At 32.5% G+C, this 23,732-nt stretch overlaps 3 protein-coding genes across 4 annotated transcripts; 1 reads left to right on the plus strand and 2 right to left on the minus strand.

The window, feature by feature from the left end:
- The first annotated feature begins 705 nt into the window (after positions 1 to 705).
- On the plus strand, positions 706 to 4,870 carry LOC137814318 (MDIS1-interacting receptor like kinase 2-like). Its single transcript, XM_068616989.1, has 2 exons — positions 706 to 4,156; positions 4,386 to 4,870. The coding sequence occupies exons 1-2, from the start codon at positions 847 to 849 to the stop codon at positions 4,763 to 4,765; spliced, it is 3,690 nt and encodes a 1,229-aa protein (XP_068473090.1). The 5' UTR covers positions 706 to 846; the 3' UTR covers positions 4,766 to 4,870.
- Positions 4,871 to 5,512: 642 nt separating this feature from the next.
- On the minus strand, positions 5,513 to 12,996 carry LOC137814319 (protein PHOSPHATE STARVATION RESPONSE 1-like). Of its 2 annotated transcripts, none has more exons than XM_068616991.1 (9): positions 12,714 to 12,996; positions 11,127 to 11,190; positions 10,380 to 11,031; positions 10,068 to 10,269; positions 9,901 to 9,977; positions 9,783 to 9,822; positions 8,529 to 8,586; positions 7,776 to 7,845; positions 5,513 to 6,202 (listed from the first exon to the last, which is right to left on the minus strand). In XM_068616991.1, the coding sequence occupies exons 3-9, from the start codon at positions 11,022 to 11,024 to the stop codon at positions 5,840 to 5,842; spliced, it is 1,455 nt and encodes a 484-aa protein (XP_068473092.1). In that variant the 5' UTR covers positions 11,025 to 11,031; positions 11,127 to 11,190; positions 12,714 to 12,996; the 3' UTR covers positions 5,513 to 5,839. The 2 variants fall into 2 exon arrangements, with proteins under 2 accessions (XP_068473092.1, XP_068473091.1); XM_068616990.1 differs by having other exon boundaries at positions 10,068 to 10,281; positions 12,714 to 12,980.
- Positions 12,997 to 17,788: 4,792 nt separating this feature from the next.
- LOC137814316 (acid phosphatase 1) lies at positions 17,789 to 19,783 on the minus strand. Its single transcript, XM_068616986.1, has 3 exons — positions 19,272 to 19,783; positions 18,398 to 18,607; positions 17,789 to 18,279 (listed from the first exon to the last, which is right to left on the minus strand). Exons 1-3 carry the CDS (start codon positions 19,703 to 19,705, stop codon positions 18,102 to 18,104), a joined length of 822 nt encoding a protein of 273 aa, XP_068473087.1. The 5' UTR covers positions 19,706 to 19,783; the 3' UTR covers positions 17,789 to 18,101.
- Positions 19,784 to 23,732: the final 3,949 nt, after the last annotated feature.

Below are 23,732 nucleotides of genomic sequence, written 5' to 3' on the forward strand. Positions count from 1 at the left end.
AATAAATATTAACATATTTAAACCCAATTCTTTTTTATGTGATATTTCTCTCACAACTTTCCAATTAAATGACTAGCCTCTCCAACTACATATGAAACCTCTCATTGCATGTTTAAAGAGAAATTTTCATTTTCTAAGCATTGTAAACACAAATTTGGTTTTCCAAGACAGTGTTTGTTTGTGTATTTATCAAGCTTAATAACACCAATTTAAATCTTCCCTTCTTTCTACATTTCTGCATTGGTTGAACTGCTGCTTCCAAACGCTCCTTAAGTGTTTGGAAATTTAAAAACATTGTAAATGAAAATCCACACTTTCCAAAACAATACATGCAGAGTGAAGAGTTATAAACATTTACTTCCTCATCTCCAAAACTGATAATTTTTTTCAAAATTATTTTTTTTAACATTAAGAAACTGTCCATGTGGAAGCTTTTGTAAGTGCGGCAAACACTGTCATTCCTTTTAGGATGGAACCTGTGAAATGTGAATACACTGTAGATACAAAATATAAATCCATTTGTGCTTCTTAAAATAATAATAAGGTTAATGCTTAAGTCAAACAAATTGCAATACATTTTTTTTGTTTTAAAAACAAGCAATGCAGCTATAATCAATCAACACAAACCACATAGCATGGACCACATCCACCATGTAGTTTTTTATGTTTTCTTTATATTTGTTGCATTTATAGGATGTGCCTTTTATGAACAGAAACTAGCTCATTCATTTCTAGATTGAATTCATGTTTCAGAATATGTTTGACGATTCCTAAACCTGAAAAGAAATGGATTCTGCTATATAAGTGAGTAAAACATCTGCATAGAGGCCATGCCAAGTGCTAGACATGACAACTTTCCAAAAGGTTCATGCTCTAGTCTTTCATATACTCATGCTTTTTTTGCTTCCATTGAGAATCGCTTCATCACCAAGAGCAGAAGCAGAGGCCCTTGTCAAATGGAAAAACACTCTATCCCCACCTCTTCCTCCTTCTCTAAACTCATGGTCCCTCACCAACCTTCCCAACCTTTGCATTTGGGATGCCATTGTTTGTGACAACACCAACACAACAGTCTCAGAGATAAACTTGTCTGGTGCCAATCTCACTGGGACTCTCTCTGCTTTGGATTTTGCTTCCCTCCCTAACCTCACCCAACTCAACCTCAATGCCAACAATTTTGAGGGGTCAATACCATCCACAATTGGCAAACTCTCCAAGCTCACACTATTGGACTTGGGGAACAACTTATTTGATCACACTCTGCCTGATGAGCTAGGTTGGCTAATGGAGCTTCAATATCTCAGTCTTTACAACAACAATCTTAATGGCATCATTCCTTATCAGATCATGAATCTCCCTAAGGTATGGTACATGGACCTTGGTTCAAATTACTTTATAACTCCTCCTGACTGGTCCCCATATTCATGCTTGCCTTCCTTGACACGCCTTGCTTTACATCTAAATCCATCATTGACTGGTGAATTCCCAAGTTTCATACTCAAGTGCCATAACTTGACATACCTTGACATCTCTCAGAATGGTTGGAATGGCACTATACCAGAATCCTTGTATAGCAATTTGGGCAAGCTAGAATACCTCAACCTCACCAACTGTGGGTTCGAAGGAAAATTGTCACCCAACATGTCCATGCTTTCTAATCTCAAAGAACTTCGTATAGGTAATAACATGTTTAATGGTCTTGTTCCCACTGAGATAGGATTGATATCTGGGCTTCAAATTCTTGAACTGTATAACATTTCTGCCCATGGTAAAATTCCTTCTTCCATAGGCCAACTCACGGAGCTATGGCATCTTGATCTTGGTAAAAATTATTTTAACTCTACAATCCCTTCGGAGCTTGGCCTATGCACAAATCTATCCTTCTTGAGTTTAGCAGTGAATGATTTGACTGGTCCTCTGCCCTTGTCATTGGCTAGTCTCTCTAGAATATCAGAATTGGGGATATCAGATAATTCCTTTTCTGGTGAACTTTCTCCTTCACTCATCTCTAACTGGACGCAGTTGATTTCCTTGCAACTCCAAAACAATAACTTTACAGGAAAGGTTCCTACACATATTGGCCTGTTGAAAAAAATTAACTTCCTCTATCTGTACAGTAATCAATTCTCAGGTCCCATTCCAGTAGAGATTGGAAACCTGAAGGAAATGACAGAGTTAGACCTTTCACAAAACCAATTCTCTGGCCCACTTCCATCAACTCTTTGGAGTCTGACAAACATTCAAGTCATGAATCTTTTCTTCAATCAGCTCTCTGGAACCATTCCCACTGATATTGGAAACTTGACCTCACTGCAAATCTTTGATGTCAATAACAATAACTTGTATGGGGAGTTGCCAGAAACCATTGCTCAACTAACTGCTTTAAGTAATTTTTCTGTGTTCAGCAATAACTTCACTGGCAGCATTCCTAGAGAATTTGGAAAGAGTAATCCTTCTTTGGCTCATGTCTACCTTTCAAACAACAGTTTTTCGGGAGAACTGCCTCCTGACATATGCAGTGGGGGCAATCTAACTATTTTGGCAGTCAATAACAACAGCTTTTCGGGGCCACTGCCAAAGTCATTGAGAAATTGTTCATCGCTTACTAGAGTTCGGCTTGATGATAACCAGCTCACTGGAAATATCACAGATGCATTTGGGGTTCTCCCAATTCTTATTTTTATCTCACTTACTAGAAATCAACTTGTTGGTGAGCTCTCCCCGGAGTGGGGTGAGTGTGCCAACTTAACCAGTATGGATATGGGAAGCAACAAACTTTCTGGAAAAATTCCTTCTGCGCTAAGTAAGTTGAGTCAATTAAGGTATCTAAGCCTTCATTCCAATGATTTCACTGGTAGTATCCCACCTGAAGTCGGAAATCTAAGCCTGCTTTTCACGTTCAATCTGAGCAGTAACCATTTATCGGGAGAAATCCCAAAGAGTTACGGGAGATTGGCTCAGCTAAATTTTCTTGATTTATCAAATAACAACTTCAGTGGAAGCATTCCTAAAGAGCTTGGTGATTGTGATCGCTTACTGAGCCTGAATTTAAGTCATAACAGTCTATCTGGGGAGATACCAAATGAACTTGGCAAACTGTTCTCACTGCAAATCATGTTGGACATCAGCAGCAACTCTCTATCTGGGCCTCTTCCCCAAAACCTTGGAAAGTTAACCACATTGGAGATTCTCAATGTGTCACACAACCATCTATCAGGGACAATCCCACAATCTTTTTCAACCATGCTCAGCCTTCAATCTGTTGATTTTTCTTACAACAAATTGAGTGGTTCAATCCCCACTGGTCGTGTTTTCCAGACAGCGACTGCGGAAGCCTATGCTGGGAACTCAGGTTTGTGTGGTGACATAAAAGGATTAACTTGCCCCAAATCATTTTCCCCAGACAAATCCGGAGGAGTAAAGAATAAGGTTCTTCTTGGTGTTATCATACCAGTTTGTGCCTTATTTATGGTGATAATTAGTGTTGGAGTAATACTTGGTCGAAGGCATGACAAAAAACACCTTGATGAAGAGTCCAAAAGAGTTGAAAAAAGTGACCAGCCTATTAGCGTGGTGTGGGGAAGAGATGGAAAATTCACGTTTTCTGATCTCGTTAAGGCCACCGATGACTTCAATGACAAGTACTGCATTGGAAAAGGAGGATTTGGAAGTGTTTATAGAGCACAATTACTCACAGGTCAAGTTGTTGCTGTGAAGAGGCTCAACGTATCAGACTCTGAAGACATTCCAGCAATGAAGCGCCAGAGCTTTTTGAATGAGATAAAATCACTTACAGGAGTGAGGCACCGCAATATAATAAAGCTTTATGGGTTCTGTTCTTGCAGGGGACAAATGTTCTTGGTTTATGAATATGTAGACAGAGGAAGTTTGGCAAAAGTGCTATATAGAGAGGAAGAAAATATGGAGCTAATGTGGGGCACAAGGCTAAAAATTGTGCAAGGAATAGCACATGCAATTTCATACCTGCACACTGATTGCTCCCCACCAATCTTGCACCGGGATGTTACACTGAATAACATATTACTAGACTCCGACTTAGAACCTCGTCTTGCAGATTTTGGCACAGCAAAACTGCTAAGCTCGGACACTTCAACTTGGACCTCAGTTGCTGGATCCTATGGCTACATGGCTCCAGGTACATCATCCAATCAATTTAAATTCTACTATGTATACTATATAGTTTGCATCATGCTAAGCAGTCTTTAAAAAGTCCTGTTAAATGTTTCTAACAATTTAAAAACGTGTATTAAATGTTTCTTAATATATTTTGTGTATATATAATTTTTTAGTCAATGTCCGAATATACTCTTGTGTCATATAAATTAAAGGGTGTGATTAACAATGAGAAAAGTTGAAATATGCAGAGCTAGCACAAACTATGAGAGTTACTGAGAAGTGCGACGTGTATAGTTTTGGGGTGGTGGTGATGGAGATAATGATGGGAAAGCATCCTGGAGAACTCTTGAGCACACTGTCTTCAAAGAACTATTTGTCATCAATGGAGGAAGAACCACAGGTGGAATTGAAGGAGGTGCTAGACCAAAGGCTTCCACCTCCAACAGGCCAATTAGCAGAAGCAGTAGTGTTCACAATGACTATAGCTTTGGCATGCACACATGCTGCTCCAGAGTCCAGACCCATCATGCGTGCTGTGGCACAAGAGCTATCGGCTACTACTCAGGCATATCTTTCCCAGCCATTTGGCATCATAACCATGAACAAGCTTAGAGGGTTACCGAAATAGTGTCATGTAGGACTATCACTGTGGATGTCTGTTTTCTTCATACTTTCCGCACAAAAATATTTGTAATCGATTTTAGAGATATATGATCGGAGCAGATGAAGCAAATTTGGTTGTGTATATGTTTTTATTTGTTTAAAAAAGAGCACACTTTGATTCTGGTAGTGTTGAATGCATCAAGATGGCATCTTTTTCACGAAACAAGTTTCATTTAAAATAAATTAACTCTATATAGCTATTAACTTTAAACAGGACCAGATATAGAAAATGGGAGCTGTATGTATTATCCTGAGTACTAATATTGTAGAAGTTCATTGTAGGCTTCTAGTTAAACCTTTGAGGAAGACGAAGAAATATGTTCATCAGAGATTCCAGCCACAATTCCCACCATCCTAAAAGAAATTGGATCAGTATAGTCTCTCTAAAAGGTGAATATATTTTTATGCTTTTCGTCATTAACGACGATAACATGGCTAACACACTGCATCTCCCACGAGAAATTACAGCACTTCAGCTAGACGTTGACGATGGCAACAGCAAAGACGAAGTTGCGAAGCATAGCGGTGACGAGGGAATCTATTTCCCGCATTACGTTTCCATCCTCAATCGTTGATAGGACTATAATATTATATTTAGACTATATAGGATCTAAATTAATACGATTTTTTTTTTGTTTTATTAACTTCCCTATTTTACAATGATTGAAAGCATAATTTATCCCTTCAAATAGCTTAAAATAAACAGTTGATGTAGGAGTTCGGATGCTGTCCTAATTCATTCCTCTCTTATGATCTGAGATGTAGCCATTATCTATACTGTACACTAGAATCTCATCCTAACCAGGATGCTAAATAAGAAGTCCGAAGAACGTCATGATCAAAAATTTGACTCATCATTTTTGTATGTAACAAAATGACAGATAGACATGCAAGTCCTCATTGAACACAACAGGACAGGGGGGACTCCAAGTTATGGACCTCTAGACATCAATCTAACAAGTCTTCCTTACTAAATAAAAATATTGAATGAATCAGTATCGTCTTGCCAGTTCAATGCTGATTCAGTAGATCATATGGCTTAATCCTCAGTCCTTGGACGCTTTGGGGCTTTAGAACTATCTTCACTAGCATGTTGCTTAGGATTCTCAGAAGCTTTACATTCCGGAGGATCCTGCTTCTCATCCACTTTCGATGAGCTTTCCTCAACTTTGGTACTGCCATTGGCTTGATCTGGTCCTGACTCGCAAAGGTCCACTTTGACTGTTTCGGATTCAGTTTTGGCCGCAGAATCTTTGATGGCATCAGAAGAAACTCCAGATGGACTCTCAACAGCAGACGATGATGCCTTAAATGTTTCAATGCCAGATTTGCACTGTTTCTCAAACATCATCTGGAGGTACCTTCCTTGTTCCTCTATTCGCAACTGTAGATTTCTTTGAATCTAACAAACAAAATAAGAGAGAAGTGTATCAAGATCATACCATGGGAAAAATAATATTAAAACAAAAGTCCCATACCCCAAATTCTATTAGGCATAACCTATGAGCCAAATAATATAATAGAAATTACTTTTAGGCTTCCAAGAAAAAAAACAAAAAGTTCTCACCTCTTTCCGTTTTGTGAGGTAGCATGGCAACTGGTTTGTGGCTGTAAGCCAGTTGGTGTTAGATAGCTAATCACCAATAGTAGTTAGTTATGTTAGTCTAGTCATTACAAGGAGTTATGTTGACAGGCATGCAACTTGATTAGGCCCATTGACTGTGGGTTTATGTTAGTAGACCAATCGCTGTATATAAGTTAGAAGATGGATAGAGAGGGATTTCGTCTTTTCAATAGAGAAGAGTTGGGGCCTTTGGGTATTGCTGTTGTAAATACTCTCTATGTTCTGCAGTGTCTAATATTTTCAGTAAATTGGGAATCTCTAGTAAAGACAGTTTTCTTTCTGTGTTTCTGATACAATTTTGATTATCTGGTATCAGAGCTGGTTGTCAGTATCTCTGGAAAAACAACCTACAAAAAGTTTGGAGTGTTACCGACTAAAGTTTCAAAGAATGAAAGTCACCAAAACATCAGCTTTCAGGGGGTAGTGTTTTGATAAGGGCTAACGTATTATGAGGGTGTCTAAGTTGAACATCAAATAGTATGAGAAGCTTGATGAAGTATTCAAGTGTTCGATTCTCCCCCTCATTAGCAACTAGGTGATGCTTGCCCACGCCAGATGGGCAGTTCAGAAATTAATGAAAGTGTGCCTGATCTGCAGATTATGAAGGTTTTGGGAGTAGAAAAGTGGCCTCTTTTCAAAAGAGCTAGGAGGTAATGAAGGTTTTGGGAGTAGAAAAGTGTCCTCTTTTCAAAAGAACTAGCGTATTCTGTTAAGATATTAATTCCATAAATTTTGGCAATATTTATCTTCCTCCAAAACTTTTATGGGAAACACTTTCCTAGCCTCTTAGCAGATTTCCCTTAAGTTTTTTTTAAGTATTATTCGAAATCGTACTTGCAAAGGGGCAGGGTTGCTCTTTTTTAGCAGCTTTTTCTACTCACTCTCTTTGCTGTTGATTCCTTAGTAGCTTTTGGAAGATTCGGGATCCTCCTGTTTTCTACTATTTCCTTTCTTAATGAATTCTTATGTACTTAAGAGTTACAACAATTATCTACAGTGATGTGAAACTAATCTATTGACTATATTATTGAAACACCTCTGTACTCACAAAAATATGAACGAAAGCACGAACATGAGAGGAATAGTAAACCATATTAACTCCTTTCTTTCTAGGCAAGTTACGTTCTTCAATTCCTTTCACCAAGCTCACAAACACCAGTTGAAGTTCATAATGCTAGCAAGTTCTGAAAGCTTATTCTCAATATTTCAATGAAGCTATAAATAATGAACTTTGATACTCATGCTGTGACAGAAGTACAGCTTCAAAACTACTCTTTGACTCACATTTCCATACTTTTAACAATTTAATGAACACATTAGAAGAAAATTCCTGGAAGATCAGTGATCATACCTCAAGCTGTTCGTGCAATCGCTTCTGAACCTCCATCTGCAGTCGCAGAGCTTCAGTGATCTCAATACCACTGTCAACAGTTCAGTGGTAAAATCATCGTAACAATTAGTATTCATGTCTGTGCATGAGTCAAATATGAGCAAAAACTCTGCATAGTGTCATTAAATATTAATACTCTCGTAACCCTAATCCTAGATGGGTCCTTGAAAACACTTGAAAGGTTCTTTCCTGATTCCTACATAACCCACTAAAAAGAACATCGCTGCAGACTGTCACTCTTGAACCTTTCCCTAGTTTTTTGTTTATTTACGTGTTTTTTTCTCCAGTTAAGTGATAAGATTTGGATAATTACCGCCTAATGAAGAAATAAGCTTAAAGGGATGAAACCCCATGCAAGTTGAATACCAGTGCTGTGAGTGTTAGTGTCAATCTCTAGGATGTAATTACTACCTATCTAAAATAATTGGATATAAAATTTTCCAGCCAAACAGAACAAGTAACTAACACCAATGACAAATGGAAAAATTAAGGCTTAAGCACACATTTTAAGTTCCAAAAGCCATGTTTTCTTAAAATTTGGACATAGCGTTAAAATTTGAAGAATACAACATATTTAACATATGCGGAAAATATGTATTAGTAAAGTCTCATCAGAGAACAAAGTGTTGCTGAACAGTTTGATGTATCAATTTTAAATGAAATATAAAACTACATAACAGAAGTTACTTAAATAGAAATACATAGTTTACTTACGTTTTCAAATCTAGAGATGATATCTCTTCTATTGGACTTAGTTTTTTCTCTGCAGCTCCTGCGAATTGTAATCAACAAATTGTGCATTATTATAGGACCACAAAGAGAAGGTGTATTGCTCTAGATTTCAAGAGATTTACTACCCGCTACTTCAAGACATCAAATGCATAGCACCAGGCAAATAACAGTCAAATAGAGTTAGGTCTCATAATTTCTCCAATATATAAAATTTCAGCATAAAATTAAAATAAGAGATATTACAGTTACTTGAAGTAATTTGAAAGCTCAAAATCGCTTATATTCTCTTTGGTATTCATAAAACAGGCTTAATTATATTTTAATCACTAAAATTTGATGTGAAAAACATTTTGGTTCCCCTAATTTAAAACAAAAAAAAAAGTCTCTCAATTTTAAAAGATTGCATTTTTAGTCCCCAAGTACTACATTTGAGGGACAAACGATTTTTTCAAAACCTTTTTTAGTCCTTAAAGAGTAAATTTAAGAGACTAAAACTGCATTTTTAATATTTCAGGAACTTTAACTGATTTTTTAAAGAAATTTTAGGCATCATAACCAGATTCACCCAAAATTTTAAGGACTAAATACATTACTAAACCAAAAATAAAAAGTGTGTTTACACATGTTCCGGTGCATACCAAGAGGTACTTCAATGTGACTCCACATATATGGAAGCGGTAACCTAATTTTCACCAGATTTCAAAATTCCACGGTCTTCCTTTTACAAGTGTGCAACACTCACTTCTAAAACATGCTACATTTAGAATTTTCACTACTAAGTTAAGCCGAATATAGGAAAAGAATCCATGGGAACTACCATATTAAATGGTTTCATAATAAAGTAGCCAATGAGGAGGAAAAACAAAAGAAAAAAAAAGTCATACCATAATCAAAAGGAGGAGCCAAAAACATACAATCGAAATATTTTTCACAAAGGGATTAAGATCCACTGGCAAGAATGTAAGATTTCACTTGCACCATTCAATAACTCCTTATATAAAGTGTTACTTTGTTTGAAAAGCATATTTTGTGTAAAACTCCAATTATTTTTTATATACAGCAAACTAGCTTCCTATTAATATGAAATTCGATGAGAATCATCGTCTAGGTAAAAGCTTTTGCAGAAAGTTCATACATCAAAGTGTTATTAATAGCCAATGATCTCCTCACCCTAACGTGCAAAACATTAGCTATACAGTATAGAGATGGTATATATCCAAAGAATATCTTGTGTACCTTCAGATGACTCGGGTCTATATCTAGCTGTCCTATATTTCTGCATTTCATGAAGCAATATGTTTCACCAAAAACATGCAAGGAAACAAAATAGGAAGACAAAGCAAGTGGTATACACCTGTAAGTGGCTTTTAACATGGTATATAGTTAGTCCTTCAACTTTCATAAGCTTCAGCACACCTTTAGGGGTAGCTCCTGTTAACAGAAATTGGGAAAAAAATATGGAGGCAGAAGTTTAAGAAACTAAGGACTTTTTCTGAAAAGAGACAAAGAAGATGGACATACTTTCACTCCCACCAAGTTGGTTGACAGCCTCTACAAATGCCTCATGAAGCTCAGGTGTCCAGCGCATTCGTGGCTTGGAAGGCACCGAATTTGCTGACGAAGATGGGGCAACACCAATACGATTTTCTCCAGATGAAACATTAAGTTGTTGATGGCTTTGAGATTGGTGTCCTATTGGAAGTTGTGAAGATGAATTTGAGGCCTGGTACAATGCCTTACGAAACAAAATGAGTTTCTAACACGTTCCTTGAATAAATTGCTAATAAGTATATCCTGCAAGCTAATGTTGGTTTGAGAAATTAAAAATTTAACCTTTGGTTCGAGATCTGGAATGTTGTCAGCAAGAAGCTCATTCCAATTAGAAGTCAACGGATCATCATCACTGATTAACTGGTCAGCCCACTCCTGCCAATCATTTCTCTTAGAATACTCTTCAGTTGCCATAATATTGCAGGCACTGCTTTCTACTTGACTATTATCAATTGAGGTATTGGCAGGGAAATCAAGAAAGCTAGGCAGGGAATCTGTATGCCAGGAAACACTGTTTCCATTGGAATAAGGTGTTGAGGTTGTAGAAGCTATTGGTTCACTATTTGAAGAATAAGATAAGGGCAGTGAAGCCATGTTACTCAATGACTGTGAAATAAAAGGAGTATTTCTAGGGTCCTTTTCATGAGATGAAAAGGATGAGTGATGAAGGTCAGTTGAATATCCAGGAGAAGATGAAAACATATGCCCGACAGCTCCACTGGTAGTTAAATGATTCGAATGAGTAAAAGGTTTTGGTTTAAGCCCTTTTTCCATAAATGCTGGCTGAGAATCAGATAATTTGGGGCATGTCCCTTCTCGAGGCATTGGAAGGACAGGCAACGATGAAGAAAATGCTTCAGACATCCCCATGTTATTATGTTGCTTAGCATTTGATCTTTCAATAGAGAAAGTAGGACGTGCTTCCATAATTTTCCTAAATTGTTAATTGAAAGGATAAAAGTGTCAGCTATCTAGTCAAACTGCTAAAAGCTTTTAGACTTTACATTTCCCATGGATGGTAATGCTTACCAGAAAAATTCTACAAAGGTTGCTTTTTGTTCTTGATGCCCAAACCAGACAAGTTGTCATCAATCTTCACAACATGAAATAAAGATAAAAAAAAAGACTTTAGCATCAGTTAACCAAAATTAAAGCAAAAAACTTGTGAGAAAATTGTTTCTTTAGATTATATAATATCGTAATGAATGTAAGACAACTAAAAACATTGTGTAATCATAAACAAAAATCTAAACATGATAGAAGGAACATATGAACAATTTAAAAACCTTAAACCATCATAACTTTTAATCACAAACCTTGAAATTGAGTATAAGGTAAGTATCCAATGCCTTGGATTTTAATATATCTGATATACGAAAACTAGCTTTCTGGAAGTTACTGTTAATTACACTAACAACCTTCTTGATTGGAAAATAACACCTATCTCCTTCGCAATTCCCTTGCTTTGATATTTTTTTAAGGATACTGTGTGAATGGTTCCAATATAAAAATAGGGAGCTACGTCTTTCTTACAAAAATGATTGGTAATGCATGATATATAAAGTAAAGTTGGTACACTTCTATGGGAGATACAACTGTCTAAATTATAACTACAAAATATGCTTTGGTACACTTCTATTTGGCACAAAAGCTGCTAAATGGTGCAATAAAAATCAGACACGAAATATCCCAGTATGAAATGAAAAAGAAAGGGGGTTGAGTAAAAATTTTAGGAGCATGCTGGACGATCCTTAAAGGGTGGCTTTGTAATACACTGTCCTAAAGAATAGAAGATGAAGCAAGAGACAAAAATAAAGATTTTTTCAGTTCCCCTTGACATTAAAAAAATGCGTTACTGTCATCACAATGTATGTATAAGTGAGAACATCTAGGTTGACTATCAACTTCACCATCGATGCTGCTTAGTAAAAGTTTAGTTTACTGGCCAAACAAAAGTTCACACATCAAGAATGACGAGCTTAAGCAGACACACAAAAGTTGCACAAGGATAACGAGAAAATACATGTTCTCTCCCACATAAACTGCAAACATCAAGTTTCACTGTTGCATTATGTATTATTCATGATAGACAAACGATAAGTAACAAAAAGTTCTCTCCGTATCCCAGACTCTACCAATTTTCAGTTTCTTCCCAACTGTTTTCACACAGTTCCAACTCCAAAGTGCTAAACATGCTCAAAAAAACAACAAAGATAAATCAACCCAATATGCAAGCCACCACTGTAGGCTCCTTTATGAAAAATAATAAAAAAATGGAAAAACTGATGATAAAAAATATCCACAGCAAATAATCCAGCAAAAAAAAATACCCCTTAGGACGCAATTCACACTCCACAAACAAATCTTCACAAGATATGCATAGCAAGACGCATGCAAACTCACAACCTATAGAATTAACATGAAAATTTGGGTAAATTAGGAACAGAGTTCCTACCAACGCTAACGGGTAGAACCAATAACACAAAGAAAGGAATTGAAGCCACCCAACGTGAATTGGGCCAAACAATCACCGAAAAACGGGGGATTGAAGCAAAGGGTATTTCAGCAAATAACAGAAGAAGAAGAAGAAGAAGGAAAATTCACGAAATCGGTTACCCGAAAAGGGGTCACGTGAAGCTGGAAAATTTGACGCAGACTAGGGCGGGTGCTTTAAATTCCGTCACCGGCAAGGAGAAGGTTGGGTGCTGGCGAGAGTGAACGGTGACGAACGAATGTGCTTTGGCTTTGGCTCCCTTTTGGAGGAATAGCCGGAACCAATTGTACGCGCCAGCGTGGCGCGTGAAGTGATTCTCGGTGATTAATTGGTGGTGTGGTAGTACCATGTAATGTACATTCCACAACGTAATAATGTCTGATTCTAACGTAGGACCTTGTCTGCGATCATGCTCATGATGGAAGCCAACAAAAATATCTAACGGTCCACACGTGAGGTTCATTTGGTTTCCACCGTATGATTACCAAAATGTTCTTTCATTTTCCTCAAAAGCCAAAATTAAATTCACAATTGCTTTTCAATGTCAAAAAATCATTTTTAAAATATAATATTTTTTACTATTGCTAAGTTATATTAAGATCTTAAAATAAAATATAATAACACCTGTTTAATTTGTGCATTTTGAAATTATCATGCTTGGAATTCTCTATACCTCTTTTTGGAAGATTCAAATTAAAAAAAATATTTAATATATATTTTATTTTCATAAAAAATATAGCAAATTTAGACTTTAGTTTTTGGTAATAAATTTCTTTAGTCTTAGTTCTCACAAAAGGTAAAAATTTTAATTTTAATTCTTAGTATCATGTATATATGTTTTGTGAAAAGATGATGTAATCATTTAAAATAATATCCATTTTTATAATTTTTTAAATGTTTAAGTTCTTCAAATTAGTTAAGTTTTAATTTGATGATAAAGTTGTGAATTTTTAATTGAATCTTTATTAAAAAATTGTTTTACTAAATATTCAAAAATTTATATTTTTAAATTGAGTGTTTATGTTTGATTTTGTGTTCAAGACATCCCTAATCTTTTGTGTCAATTGTTTAATTGTTTTCAAATAAAAAAATAAAAAAGAAACATAATTTTTTTTATGTGACTTATAAATTGAATATTTTTAATTAAGTTCTTATTAAAACTAATTTATTATATTGAGTGTTGTTCTGATCCAAAAGTTTAAATAATCTCCAACCATAGTATTTTTGTTTTGTTTGTGTTTATTATGGCTAGTGTATTTATAAGTTCTAGTTAATGGTTGATTATCTTCTAATTTTTAACTACTACAAAGAGATATAATCCTAAATAGTTTTCTTTAAAAAAAATTATTTTAAATCTTAACTAATATTATTTATTTATTTATTTTAATTTATTTCAAGTAAAAAAAAAATATCCTTTTACTTTTTTTTAAGATTCTAAATAATTTTATTGAATTCATTTGTTAATGAACTTTTTTATAAGTTATATTCTCTTTTAAATAAGATAACAATACCTCTTTAGTCTCAAGTTAAGTATAAGAAGGTTTATTTAATAAAATACCTCTTTAGTCTCAAGTTAAGTATAAGAAGGTTTATTTAATAAAATACCAATAAATTATAATATAAAAAAACTATTCATATTTTAAAAAGCACGGTGCACAATCAAAAGTTTAGGGTTTATCCAAATGACTAGTCTTAATAAAAAAACATCATGTGATGGGTACATATTGATTCATCTATCTTCAAATAAAGTTTAAAAGTAAAAATAAATATATTAGATTTTAAAGGAATTAAACCATGGAAAAATATTTAATAAAGATAAAAATTAAAATTTACTTATTTTATAAAGATTAATGTAAAAATACTTGTTGAAAAAATTAAAATTTATGGGCTAAAAAAAGTATATTTAAGTTTTTAAAAAGAATAAAAGATACTTTTTAAGGTATATATTAATTATAAAAATTAATTAAAACAATTTATAATTAAATTATAATAAATATATGGAACAAATTTTAAAATATTAAATTTAGTTTTAAATTTTTTTTAACTAATATAAACTAATAAAATTAATTTTTGTCTTATAAAGTTGTATTGATTTAAAAGTTACACATTAAAAATAATTAAATTTTATTATTTAAATTGGGTTATTTGAAGTTTATTTAATGCTGGTATACTTAATATGTTTTAATTCTAGATTTTAATCATAAAATTATATAATTTTTTAATAAATATAATTTTTTTTTAAACGATACATATGACAACACTACAAGAAAATAAAATCATGAAGTAGAAACTAATTTTTAGTGACCAACAATAATTAGTTGTTATAGTAACTAAATTAGAGACCATTTTCCGGATTAAATTTTTTTGTTCTAAATTAGTTTATATTATCGTTAAACGGTTTTTAAATTAGTATCTAATTAGCTAAAATCTTTGTAGTTAAAACATTGATTGCTAATTAGATATCAGTTTATAAACCATTTAACAATAATAAAAACTAATTTAGAACCAATTTTTATTTATAGTTTCTAATTTAATTATTATAATAATTAATTATTTTTTATCTAAAATTAATTTTTATTTCATGTTTTTTTTTAGTGCAACAATTATATAAAAATAAAAACGTTTAGTTTTTATGTTTTATGTGTGTACTTTTTAAATTGGAATCAAATTGAGTTTCTCTTATATGCAAAGGTCTTAGTAAAATTTTTAAATTAAGACTAATATATTGTGAAAAATTCTGTTAAATATGATAATAGCGATTATTAAAGTTAAGACTTATGTAAGATTATGAATCTTAGTAATAAAAACTATTTTTAATATGGAAACTATATGTACATGGACTACCAATTTTAGAAAGAATAATTATTCAAATGTGTCATTATAAAAACAATTAAGAATCATAATCAATAGAAAAAGTTATATTTTTCATTCATGCAAAATATTACTTAATAATATTAAAATAAAAATTAATTGTAACATTTAGTTTAATTGTTTATAATATTACTTTTCATTTAATTACAATCCCATTGAATTAATACTAGTTTCTATCACAATTATTTTTTTCATGTAATTATAATCACATTAAATTAATATTTAAATATAATAATTAAATTAATTTTAAAATTATAAATAATTGAAGTGCTAATAAAAGCTTATAAAAGTGCAACACTTTAAGAGTATAGTAAAACTTGTAAAAAAATTTAGGAAGTTTATTCCTGCACCCCTACATTCTTTAAAATATCAAAATTACTTTTTCACAGTTTTATGTGATTCCAAAATTACTTTTTCACAGTTTTATGTAATTCCAAAATAAGGTTATCGTAAGTAAAGAGTGTTTTATGTGATTCCAAAATAAGGTTGTCGTAAGTATTTTCAAAATAGGAAATCTTGAAGACAAAAAATCCTTTCAGAATATTCTTTCCTAAATATTTTTTTTTTATTTCTGAATTGACAAATCCAAAATTAATAAAATGTGTTCTGAAAAATATATTCCAGAAATATTTCGAAAAGAACTATCTAAAAGTTATTTTTTAAAATAGATAAAACAGTTTTCTTCGAACATGATGAAATGGAAAAAAAAATTTGTTAGAATGTTGGATGTGATGTTAATTTTTAAATAATGTTGTAGTTTTGACACAAAATTCATGCAAGGATTTAATTTGTTTTTATTTTTATTTTTATTAAAGTGTTAATTGCTGAAAATATATTCTTCAAAAAAGAATTGTTGAAAATATATAACACTTGCAAAATGTTATTTTGTAGGGCATAAAATAAGAAAGGCAGAGAAAGTGGAAAGAGGTAATAAATAATGTTATGAGAAATAAAGACTCAGATAGAAAAAAAATAACAAATTTCACCGCTAAAAAGTTTTTAGATTTAATTAAATTTTTATTTTTATTATAAAATTTAGTATTTCTAATTAAGTATTTATTAATTATTTTTATTAAACATATAAAATATTTATATTTTTTAATTGAGTTTTTGTTGTTTAGTTTCTTAACTCGACATGTAGTTGTTGTTTTGTCTCATCATGTCTTTAAATGCTAAAAATTATGAAATTTTGTAATTAATACAATAACGATATGATGATTTTTATTATATTTTCTTATATTTCTTATTTTAATGCAATCAATCAAAACTATCAAAAAGTGCATGTGACAATAATGATTATATAAACCATGTTTTTAATTAAATCAATAAAACTCAATTATTAAATAATCATAATATCATTTTATATTAATAAAAAAATTATATTTTCTAATACATCACTAAAAAAGATAACAACTAGAAATTCAATTAAAATACTTAAATTTATTCATGAAAAAATTAGAACTTAAGTTTGTATAACAAAATTATATCACCAACAAAAATTATGTGATACTACCAAAGAAGATCAAAACTTAACTTTTATGCACGAGTGAAAATGAAATATATTATTTTCTGGATATAAATGAAACTTAAAAAAAGAACAAACCAAATAAATAGTTTAATTTGCAAAACTAAAGATAAAAAATGAAATGGAAGAAAAGTGAGATGTGTGAATATAATAATAATAATGGGATTATCTACTGTCATCATTAAGACCCTACACCTTTTTTTTCTTATAAATTATATTTGGACAATAAGAGTGTATACCTATAAAACAAGAACTTTTGCCAAAAAATTTTATCATGCACCTTAACATTATATGAAATTGACGAAAATCTCTTTTTTAGCTTCTTAATAGGAGTGGAGAATGCAAGTCAAAATATATTTCGAATTTAGTATTCTATAATATATTTATAGATTTATATTTATGAAATATTTTTTTGGATTAGGCTTCTTAGAATTATATTTTTGTCTAATTTTTTTCAAACTCAATTTTTTAAATATATTTTTTATTTTGTTTTCCATAATTATTTTTTCCTAATGTATTATTTATACATTACAAGAAAATCATGAAATAGAGACTAATTTTATAGACTAAAAATAATTAGTTGTTGTAGTGACTAAATTAGAGACCAGATACTAAACACAATCTTTGTTTATAAATCTAATTATTTAAATAATTGGTAGTTAAATATTGGTCACTAATTAGATACAAATTTAAAAACTATTTAACAATAATATAAATTAATTTTTAAAAAAATTAATGGATCAATTTGTGTTGCAATAATTAGTCAGCAATAAATCCATAAATATTAGGTATTCAAAAACATATTGAAAAGCATGTCATCAACACTTTGAAAATTGCTTTTATATATTTTACATTGCATCTAGTCCTAGTGAGGAAGAAAAGTAGAAAAATAGAGCATAGCCATGATTCTTTGTTTGGCAAAGAAGAAGTAAAGCTAGCATGACCCTTTTTTAATAAATAGCCTTTTCCCTTTTTCCACATGTTTTTTTACAATGGAGTAAGAAGATTTCCATTGTGATAAACCTTTGACATAGATGAAGGGACAAAAGCTTGTGGTAATGGTGATAAAGGTAAAAGTTTTATATATATATATATATGATGGAGATTGAGAAATTTATGCTTTATAGTAAATGGAATTGGGTAGTTTGAATGTTCTGTTTGGGATAGGAAGTCCATCAAAAGTGCTCCATTGATCTCCAACAATGCCCCATATACGATGACCTTCATCAACCAATTCTTGTCTCACCTTAGAATTGTATCTTTTTACTTCCATCAATTCATCATCAAAACCCCTGCCAAGTTATTCAATTTTGTTAGGGATACTGTGCTAAATTTCTTACTGTAGGACATTAGGGTCCCATAACTAAGTGCTCAATTTCTGACAGAAACCGTTAACATTGAATTGATTACCTCAATTTAAGAGTAGCCCAACCATGGTACCCAACATTGACTAGGTTGTCTACTGTTGCAGATCTAAGGATTTCCTTTCTTGAAGAAACCAGAAAGATTTTGAAGCCTTTGTTCTTTATTTCATGGAAGAGCTCCAATGTGTGATCAAGAGCTGGTGCCTTGCTTTGCTTCATCCATGCTTCTAAAGATGTTGCATTCAACTTTTCTCCCCTGGTGTATTTTAATGTTAATAATCAACAACAAATTTCATAATCAACAACATCAAAAGAAATTTGTCCATATTGCTTTCGTTACAGAACAAACACAAACAAGTTATGTGCAACTCTTGATTTCAAGTATTTCAAAATTAAATACCAATTCTTTACACTTTTTAGATTCAAATGAAAGGAGATTTGTTATCCTGGCTACATCAGATTAGCTTAGTGACCTAATTCACCTTTCTTTCTTTGAATAATCTTCACAAAGAATTTTGGCTAAATTATTCTAACAACTTTGGGAACTTTCGTCAGTGGAAATAAAACAATGTGGAGTGACTTACACACGTCACTATATGACGCATCACAGATTGCACTTCCTTGGTAAAAGACACAGCAAATATAAACAAATTGAACCAACAAAAATGAATTGATTCCACAACATCTTCACCATTAATGACATGAACTAGTTTTGCACCACTTGGACAAAAATAGCAGCAACTGAATCTACTCGACATGGTGTCATAATCATCATGTCTACTGTAAACTAGTTAATGCTTGAAATCTGAACGGTTCCCATGATTATACTAGATTAGAGTAACACCAAAAGTTAATTACATGTGTGTGCACTATATATATATATAATAAAAACAAAAGGCTTAGTAGTATTAGGCACTTACCCAAAACCATGCTTCTTATAATAAGGAATTGTGGACAAAAGGGTGTCGTCAATATCAAAAATCCAGGAATCTTTGCCATCACCTTTCAAAGTGCAGTACCCACTGAGATAGAGCCTAATCTCTTCCACTGCCCTCAGAGAGTCAGCTTTGTACTGAGATGAAGTCATGTACTTCTTCACGTGTTGCACACATTCTTGAGGAACAACTCTGAACCCCCTAATGTTGTTTAGTTCAACATTTATCCTCCAACTCTCACAGTAGCTCTTCAAGTTGTCTCCAACCACTTTCTCCCCCCATCTTTGGTTCAGTATATTCCATTCTGGACTCACTTCCTCAACCCTTTTTCCCCATAGGTTCAGTATGTTCCATTCTGGACTCACCAGACCAATGAAGAGGCCTAATATGATCAGTGAGAGTGCCAGACACTTGGCCATTTGACAGAGAGGGATGGATGAATTCTGTGAAAAAGGAAACTGAGTGAAGAAAATACATATAGGCGTGAAATGGAGTGTGGGACACACAGTGACTATAGCTAGGTGATCATTCTTGTCCAACACATTAATACACCAGTTGATTTTGAGTGTACAAATTTTACCAATGATGTAAAATTTACATAAAACAGTGTGAATTAATCGACATTATAGTATAATATACATGGCCTTTTAAGGATATGTGAAATTGTAGACAAAAATCATTGTCTGCATATAATTTTAGTGGCAAATGTAACATGCAAGCTTGAAAAACAAACATAGAAATAGTATTTTGAATTGCTTAGTAATTCAAAGTTTGGGGTGAAAACTCGAAAGTAGTATACCAGTACTTTGTACAGTTGGATAATTGACAACTAGTTTTAGTCATTCATAATTACAAGTATTAACTTCAATAGCACTCATTAAATGGCCTGCATGTGAGCCTTATTATTTCGTTCCACTTTGTTGGTTGTGTTTGCTAATCATATTTACTAAATACATAACCTGATGTAAAGAAAATAAATACATGAGTGTTTCTATACATATATTATTAAGAAAAGAACTTAAAATTAACTGAACAAGTAAAACCGACTTATAAAATTTACACTAACTTATATATCCATGGCTACCTTTTACTAAATTATTATTATTAGAAACTACTGTTGTATATAGGTTTATACATAAAATTGAAACTTGTTTATGCCGCAATAGAGAATTTCAATCAGAAGCATTAATCATACTACCTTGTTGCACCTCACTTATTAGTAAGGATTCAAATTATTTGATGTGTGTTCATCCGTATTCCAGGTTGGAAGAAAACTTCTTTCGGCTAACTTTTACGCACTCTTTAAGAATTTTGGGTCAGTCCATCATCATTGCCACACATCACGGGCACCTTTTTGGAAAGACGGTGAAATGTTATCATTGATATTGACAACACTAATAAAAGTCTTTAGTAGTTTTGTTATATTTATTAGTCTGTTATTCTTTTGTATTTCTGCTACATAAGATCTCAGTATACAAATCATTCATTCTGTTATTGCCATGGACAATATTCTGAATCCGAATCCTAGTTGTGTTTGAAAAGATGTTTATAGGTCCTTTAATCTCTGGATTGCCATAGGGCAGAGACATAGTGACATACAGGTGTTTTAGGAAATGATTGAATCGCTAATTAGGTTGTTTAAGAAAAGGATTAACAGGGGGCCAGAAGGGAAATAAAGTAAGCTGAATAATATTGTACATGTTCCAGCTAAGGGAAGCAATTTTTCAAACTTTTGTACCTTTATTTTGTTGAAAAATAAATGAGGTACTGATATGGGGTAGTGGATCTTTATTTTCCTAAGAGGACATCTCATCACATGTAGTGAGACCCTTACCACTGTAAAATGAAATTTGAACAGATTCCAGAGAGAAGAGAAGAAATCTGTGATCACAATTCAATATATATATATATATATGCTCATCATAACAAAGGATTGAATACAAATGGCTAAAGCAAGTTTGCATATGCAAAGTATGAGTATACTAGAAAGAGAACAAAATGTAGGAAAACTTATTATTCATCTTAAGAAATGTAAATTCAAATTTCACTGTTGATGATGTAAACCTTAATGAGTAATATATAAGTACTTTTGAAAACGTTCTTTGAATAGTGAAACCATACATCTGATGAACGCCTGGACACAAATTGTGTGCAAACTTTTGATCATAAAAATGACCAAAGGGGAAGATTCTAAAGACAAGACATATCATCAGCCAAGAAGAGGAGGAGGCGTGTGGATATGGTCGTTTGAAGGGCCATCACTGAAGTTGAGGCAATAACTGCGAAAATCATAGCTGTACTGTGGACCTCTCTTGTGCCACCCCGTAGTTTTCTTCCACCTATGCTTCAACTTGCAAACTAGCTGTCTGAGAACTCTTGATGAAGTGCCACAACCAAGTAACCTCTTTCTTGGGACATTACCAAGGGTCACTAAAGGGCTAACTCTCATTTTTGCTTTGAACTGAAGCTTCAAGAACTGAGTCCTTTGAGGGATATAAAACTGTGACATCTTCCTTCTGCTGGCTATGCTAGCTAGCTTCACATTTAAGATCAAGTGACAACATGTGATGCTATTAGACATGCATCATGAGGAATTAGACTAGATGAATGCATTATGAAAGGTAGGTTATCAAATGTGGACCACACAGTATAGGGTGTCAAGTTTTTATTTGCTGGAAATGAAGAGCATGATCATCATGAACACTGCATCAAGTGATCAAACTTTAGTTTGTGGCCTTTTCAAAGATTAATAATGTCCCCAGCATGGAATGGATTGAAAATAAGCCGTCAAGTGGTGTAACATCAATGAAGTGCTCAAGCACTTTTTTGAAGAGTCTTCTATACGGGTGTAGCTCTACCCACTAGAACTTGCTATCTGCATCCTTTGTGATTTACCCTTTTTTGCTCAATGGTTTGGCAAGTTCCTCTTGTGCTCCAAGGTATGAAAACAACCAGATCAGAATCACTAGCTTTAGCTTTGTTTCATGCAGTGATGTAAATGAAATGAAGTCCACCAATAAGGGTAGGATTGAACTACCTCGAACAAGGCCTTTTCCACTTGGGTTCAATTTCTGCTACTTATGCATTTATCCTTCATGAATTTATCACTAACAAATTTAAATTTGCGGCATAGATGCCATGTCATGCAAACCTCCCATCACAAAAATTTGGGTTAAAAAAAACAAATTCTCAAAGAACTCAGTTTGATTTGAGGGACAGATAATGTCATTGCTTAAATAAAGTGTAATGTAAAGTTACAAACAAAATGTGCGTTCATATTTCATTGAACCATCCTACAACTGTATATCATTATTTTATTATATAACATGTTTTAATTTTTATTATCTGAATATTATATTATTAAAAAAGTTATCAAATAGTTGTTTAAAAACAACAGTTGATTTCAAATGATATTTTCCAAAGAAATAAAAAAAAAGTTGGAATCCCAAAACCTGATTTCAACGTTAACGGAACTCTTCAAAAAAATTGAGGGAATGTTTAGGATGATTGTATAGTGTTTAGGGTTCAATATAAGATCAATTAAAACTCTTTCACAAAATTTCAAGTTATGCCAAATAAATAAAGTTCATTTAGAAAATTGCAGTATTTTGTGAATTGTGTTACTTGTTAATTCAAGTAGACATTATTACTTTTCCTCTCTTCTGTCAATTGAATCAGTTGGATCAGATGGAAAACATTTAAGTAACCTTTTAAGGAATACAATGAATTTTAAAAAAATATATAAATTAAAATCATTCTTCCGAAATAATTCAAAAAGAAAAACCATTCGTTTTAATCAAGACCTTTTTACAATAGCAAATCCTCACAACTATTCAAATTTAATTGAATAAAATGCTGCGATAATTATCTACTTTAGTCGTTTCAAAAACAAATAATATTCCACGGTTCTGTAGGATGAAATGCTAAATTATAATAACCAAATTTCAATAGCTTTGCTCATAATAAGGTGTTATTCTTTCACAACAATTTTGTTTTCAGTAACTCAAACAAAAATACTTTTATGCAAGTTTTATCCCTTAATAAATTGGAAAAGGGATTAAACGACCTAAGGCTCAAGGCAGTTGGAAGAAGAATATAGCTGGGACACACAAAAACAAATTAAATGGGTAGTTAGATTTTTAAACTAAAAATTCCAGTTTTTTCATAATAGGGGAAAGGGTCAGTGTTACCTTCTCTAGGACTTCAAAAAAAGAAAATGACAAGATCTACAATTAAATTTTATCACACTACTCCAACAGCTTAAGAAAATTAAAACCTAACAAATGCATGCCACATGACTGCAATACAACCAGACAATTCTTGCAGAACAAGGCATGTTATCCCTCTCTCGTCTAAACATCATTCGAAAATACAAATAAATTCATGCACTCACAATGATAAGCAACATATCAAAGCAAATTAAACAATAAATTAAGATGAGAAGAA

This window comes from Phaseolus vulgaris, chromosome 1 (assembly GCF_000499845.2).
Source record: "Phaseolus vulgaris cultivar G19833 chromosome 1, P. vulgaris v2.0, whole genome shotgun sequence".
Lineage (NCBI taxonomy): Eukaryota > Viridiplantae > Streptophyta > Magnoliopsida > Fabales > Fabaceae > Phaseolus > Phaseolus vulgaris.